The sequence below is a fragment of the Lygodium microphyllum genome, chromosome 23 (assembly GCF_053477565.2).
Source record: "Lygodium microphyllum isolate KBCC chromosome 23, Lygodium_microphyllum_v1.1.10, whole genome shotgun sequence".
Lineage (NCBI taxonomy): Eukaryota > Viridiplantae > Streptophyta > Polypodiopsida > Schizaeales > Lygodiaceae > Lygodium > Lygodium microphyllum.
Window position 1 is genome coordinate 85,240,342 of NC_141157.1, and position 6,084 is coordinate 85,246,425.

General features: G+C 44.2%; 1 protein-coding gene across 2 annotated transcripts; it reads right to left on the reverse strand.

The window, feature by feature from the left end:
- Nucleotides 1–1,120: 1,120 nt before the first annotated feature.
- Nucleotides 1,121–5,843, reverse strand: LOC148016415 (uncharacterized). 2 transcript variants are annotated; one of them, XM_087663658.1, is made up of 3 exons: nucleotides 4,479–5,843; nucleotides 3,350–3,789; nucleotides 1,121–2,376 (listed from the first exon to the last, which is right to left on the reverse strand). In XM_087663658.1, exons 1-3 carry the CDS (start codon nucleotides 4,516–4,518, stop codon nucleotides 1,291–1,293), a joined length of 1,566 nt encoding a protein of 521 aa, XP_087519784.1. In that variant the 5' UTR covers nucleotides 4,519–5,843; the 3' UTR covers nucleotides 1,121–1,290. The 2 variants fall into 2 exon arrangements, with proteins under 2 accessions (XP_087519784.1, XP_087519783.1); XM_087663657.1 differs by having other exon boundaries at nucleotides 4,302–5,843.
- Nucleotides 5,844–6,084: the final 241 nt, after the last annotated feature.

A 6,084-nucleotide genomic window follows, 5' to 3' on the forward strand; every position in this document is an offset into this window, starting at 1 on the left:
TTTGGCACGATCTTGGAGGTACTAAATAGGTGAACGAGGGCCATGACAGAGTCCAATCAGGGTTCTATTGGCAAAGACATACTTCCAGTGCTGAATGCCAGTACGAGGAACGACCTTTTTTCTTGGGTGTTTGGTTGCAGTGGTTGTCTTGCTCACGCTGCCCTTCTGCCCTGGTCGTGTTCCTTCTTTTCTTCCATTGGACCCAGCATTTTTTCGGCCTTCATGCGGCGTTCCAAGAGCTCCTCGGTCATGGAGGTGGAGAGTTCTGTAAGCAGCCAGGAGGGTAGATTTCAGAATGTCTCCGCCCTGGATAGGCAAGCTCGCCATGTCGCCCAGCCACATTCTGGAGCACAAGTAGGTTAGACTCTTGAGGAAGGAAAGAGTCGCCTTCGTACGTTGACAAGGCCGCCATGGTTCTGTGCCCAGAACTTGTCTGGGTGTAGCTGGAAAGCACCGTTATGGAGAATGGCTCCATAGGAAGGGAGGAGGGCGTCTGCATGCTGGGCTTGCGGTGTAGGGATATGGAGTAGAGGCCCACACCCTGTCATGATGTTGGCGAGGATGGTGACAAAGTTCAAAGCTCCTTCATGCATGGGAGTTGTAATGGGGTTGGAAGTGGCCGACGTGCCATTCGAGTCCACGTCTGGACATCCTTCTACAGGAATGTTAGCGGCAAGTATCTCCTTGCCAATTAGAGTCCTGTCCCAGCCATTCCATGGGGTGGATTGGATAGTTCCCCCGACGGACGTTGGGAAATGCGCGGTTGGGGAAAAGAAGCCAGTCATTGCATCCTGACGTTGAGGGAACGAAACTGGGCGGAACCGAAGAGTAGCGTTCAGTTGCTCCAAGAATGGGGTGATGGAGAAGAGTGATTGATCCAGCTATCGTGTAGTTGAAAAAGCCTATTTCTCATCAGTACAAACTTGGGGAAAAATTAGTCGGTTTTATAGCTAAAATGCCAAAGAGAAAGCTAGTTTTCTATGAACTGGTTAGTCGAGAAGCGAGGTGGGTTATATTGTCGCAGCCGAAAAACAGGTTGTAGGTTGTATAAACTGGCCATAGTCTAATTGAACATGCCATAAAAGACAAGGAGAATCTGTATAGTTGTTCTAAGCAATGATTTTTAAACATGAGTAGCCATTAACCTGAATAAGATACCAAAGACAAAAGTTTTTACATAGAAGATTATGTGGGCATTTGGGATTTCAGACCTTGGTAAGTCTTAATTTAGTAAGCACACTGCTTAACTAAACAGGTACTTATGAGTAGACAACCTATGGATGCTGCTGATCAGGATTCATGTGGCCATGAGTTAAAGCACAGCATGGAATCACTTACTTGATCCTCATCCTGATCATGGCCTATACTGGTGTTGTGGAAGCTATAATGCTCATTGTAGAGGTTGTAACTATCAGGTGGCAGGAAGCCTTCTTCCAGCTTCACATGAGCTATCATATGCTGCAGGAAGAGCTGAGGGGGGGTGCACAGAGGCAATTTGGCACCCCCTGGTGCAACAAATGGGAGCTGCGCAGCGATGTTGTTGGTGTAGAAGTGGCGTGGTTGCTGGAGCTGAAGTGGCTGGTGCTGATGATGTTGATGTTGCTGCTGATGGACAGCTAGCTGCTTCATGTGCAGCTGGGGCTGTTGTGGTTGCACCTGATGGGGACATGGTTGATGCTGCTGCTGAGCATGAAAGCTTTGATACTGAGGATGTGGAAGTTGAGGCTGATGAGCATGCTGGAGCTGTGGATGCGGATCATGCTGACGATCATATTGAGCTTGTTTTTGCTGCAATTGGTTATACTGGTGGTCCAGATGCTGACCATGGCTACTCTGATGATACACCTGCTCAACACTAGGCTCTGGAGTATGAACGGTGGTTCCAATTGCAGTACTACTGACACTGGGTAGCACTAGCATGGTCTCTGGTATATTATTCTGTGCCTTGATTGGGCTCTTGCAGCAGCTCACTGCAGCATCCAGCACATCAGTCTGGTCTGAGTAATCACTAGAGAGGGCAGCCTCTCCATCATGATTAGGCAATTTGTGCAATGGCCCATCCGGCACCTTGACATCATTACGAATGAGGTTCCCTTTGATGGGGCTATGGTGCATATCATCGGCATCCTCCTCCACAACATCATCAACATCAGTATTTTGCTCGTGCTTGGGTGTTAGGCTGATCTCTTGATCATCCATACTGTCATATTGCTGCTGCTCGATATTCATTGTCACAGCAGCAACTGCCCCTGTCTGTTCTAATTTGATCTTCTGGCCGGCACCGATATCATCATTGCCATCAGTACCTGGATTGGAGTTGCAGGCCTTGCTGGAGGCACTTTGTGTATTGCTCAACAAGTCTCTCAGCCTGGTTACCTGCAGTCCGTACAGTCTCAGAACTTAATTACCACCAACTAGACTTTCTAGTTGTGCCATCCTTTCATAGACCACAATAATTACAGCATTAGCACCGCTGATGCTAGCTTATGCTCAGATAGAATAATGAGAGAAGCACGATATTATTGGGATTTTGGAATTGAATCTGAACCAGAGAATTCTTGATCTGTTTGAGCTCACAATCTTAATTAATTATTGTAAGCTTTTTTCAGCAATGTGGAATTTTAAACTTAGGAGCCAGGACTGTAAACATGCAACTATAAGAGAAATATTCATCCAAAGCATTTTGAAGAAAGAATCAACTTGGCCAAAACAGTGATCATGCAATGATTAATCTTCTGGGCCTCGCTGTCTCATACCTAATTATTCAGAAATCAAAGCACTAGAGCAGCAGATAATTGAAGACATTAAAGCTGGAAAGACAAGCTCACTAGTGTACAATTGCATTCCATATATGATTATATAAAGGTCTCCTAATTGAAATTTCCAAGTACATCTTGTGATTTCTAACCAGTGATTGGGGTGGGTTGCAGACATTCTCAGAGCTGTTGTCAACAAGTTAATAAGCTCTTACTCACCCACCCATCAAGAGGCAATAATAGTTGTTTCTAAACCGGGTTGAAGGGTTGAAAAAGACTCACACACCATGCAGAGTCACACTGCAGAAATAGCAAAAGCATGTAATGAATATCCTCCCAGTACATAAGGCCTGATTATGTTATGGCACTGCAATACACCAGCAAGTTCCATTCTAATACAGAAGGCATACAAATATTGTAATGTGATTTCGGTGATTTCTGTGTTCTAAGAAGACCTTAATTATCTCCGTTATATATACATGACTGCAGGTTCTAATCATTATTGTGGCCTGCTTAAACATTGTGAAACCAATTAGTAAGCTATTGGCCTCTAGTACTATTGCCTGCAGCTCGTGAATTGTAATATTCCTTACCTCAGCTTCCAGCTTGTCTTTCTCAGACCTTACAGCATCATACTGAGCCTTGAGGATGCCATAGTCTCTTTCTAGTTGCTTGGTTTTGCAACGTGCTCTCCTGTTTTGGAACCAAACAGCAACTTGCCTTGGCTGCAGCCCCAGCTCTTGTGCAAGCTGGTTTTTCCTCTCCGGTTCCAGCTTACTTTCATTCTCAAAGCTCTCCTCCAGGGACTTAACTTGCTCGTTTGTGAGACGCCTCTTCTTCTCCACAGGATGATTCAGAAAGTTGTGATCCATGTCCATACTGCTGTCATCATGATGCATCAGTGAGCCTGTTTCCATGTTATTGGAATTGCCATCGCAGCCAAGCTGCTGCACTGTTTGGTAGTATGAATGTGTTGCCATTGGTGCACTGCTCACAGCTCTGAACTGGAAGCCGTTAACCAGACTGCAAGGCCCTGCAAGTGCACATATGCATATTTAATCATTGACAACATAGCGTATGCAATCATGAGTAATATGGTTAGACTGTCTGCATCTTTGGATCCCAGTAGAATTCTCAAAAGTTAGAAGACTAATGAGAAAGATATACGCATGGACTATGCAAGGGTCTGTACACAACTGTAGAATTAGTAGAGGGCATTAGTTGTGTGCTGTTTCAATACAACCAGTGTCATATGACCATGATGTTCAATTGATATATAGCACTCCCATGGCACTTTACTAGCAACATGAGGACTTGGGATGCACCACAAGGTAGCTCAGAATATTATCACACTCACCTATAACGTAGTGATGTGATTGAAGCTCTAGAAGTGTAGAACTTCAGGAAATTAGAGCCAATTAACCTAGTACTGCAGTACTAGAAAATCAGAAACAGCAGACTTGAAACAGAAATTCTTTCCAGAATTTGGTAAGGAAACATGCAGACCATTTAAACCAGACAAATTGATGTGATCAGGACGGAGACCTGCGAGCAAGTGGGTTGAAGCAGAAGGGAGTAACCCTGCAGCTGTCACCATGGACTGATCACTTGCCATGGTCAAATTACTGGTGGTATTGGTGCAGGTTGTAGATGGGGTGCTGCTGCTGTTATTGATAAAATTGTTGTTGTTAAGCATCAAGTAGCTATTGCCTTTTGAAGTACCTGTGTTGTCTGGTGGCCTTCCTCCACAGTTGAGAGCCATTTGTCACCTTGTCACTAGCTGAAGAGAAGAGAGCTGCAGAGATCAGAGCAGATCAAAGTTTTGATTGCCCTCTTTATTACCATGATCATTTCATGTGTCTATATGGTATAAGGCCTGCTCATTGGATCAGATCAGAGATGATGTGCATATAATCATATGAGAAATGGGAGCTGGAGGGTATTACTACAGGAAGGCAGTGGAGGGAGAATTAAGCTAGAGCTTGCACAGAGCTGGAGGTACTAGGATGGTGGAAAGTAGCGCACGAGCCGGCACAGGAGCAGCGCAATGTCGACTGCTTGGAAGACATACAGAGACACGTGAGTCATGAATTGGGTCTCTTCTTTGAGTAGCAGCATGGTAGAAGATCTACAGCTTGAACAAATACAAGATGAGTATAGGGATGAAGGTGAGGAAGACAGGACTGGTGTATCTTGCAAAGAGAGCATGGATCTAGAAGACAAGGACTGAGCAGTAATAACTACCGATAAAGCTAGAGTGTTTAATGAGCTACACATTCATTCATGATCAGAGATGAAGTGAGAGGAGAAATATGTATATCCATATGTGTGTGTGTTGATGGTAAAGCAATATAAGATTTATATGTGCATGAGCTGATCTCAAAATCAATGACAGGAAGCTTATTCAAGATGGATTGAAGCAGCTTCTGGCAGTGTGGGAGATCAAATTAGGAGGGAGGTAATCAGAAGCTAAGCAAGGGAGGAAGAGAGAGAGGAAGAGGGGAATGTGACAATTCATGGATGTTTGTGTGCCAACAGGTCTAATTCATCAGGTCCTTCTGGGAGCTCAAGCCTCTGCTGTACCTGATTAGGCTAGGATGTAGGAGAATTTACTGCTGTACCTGAGTCGGCTAGGATGGAGAAGAATTTACTGTTTGAGCTGTCCTAGAGAGTGGGCTTATCAGTTGTAGACATCTGAAATATGAAAGCAAAAGCCTAACAGACAAAATATACACATGCATAGCCACACACACACAAGCGCACACACACAGAGAGATACAGAGAGAGAGAGAGGGTGAGAGAGAGACAGAGCACACAGAATTAAGTAAATGAGGGGAAACTGACTGTAAGTACCGGTGGCTCAGACAAGCCTAGATGGAAGAATTGAGGAGAGTTTCCAGGTTGAGGAAAGAAGGAAACAAAAGGACTGGCTAGAATATTTGAGCTTCTGTACTGGGGGTCAGCCAGGCTTTCCTACAGAGGCAACAAACTCTGATGCCAATGTCCAAGTTTTTGTAAGAAAAGAGAAACAAAGGTGGCTGGAAGGAGGAAAGACCTTAGGACCAAGAAAAAACAACATCCACGAAAAAGTACTTATGTAGGCTGTGAGGTAGCTTGTTGGTTTGTGCCTTCTTTCCAAGACCATGACTTCAGCTATTCTATACCCTTATACATATGTGTGTGTGTGTGTATGCATGTTTGCATATGTACACATGTGTGTGTATATAAATATCAAAACATGCACACATACAAATATAAATAAATAAATAAATAAATAAATAAACAAATAAGGTTTTTACCTTCATTGTGGCTAAACCCAACCCTAAGA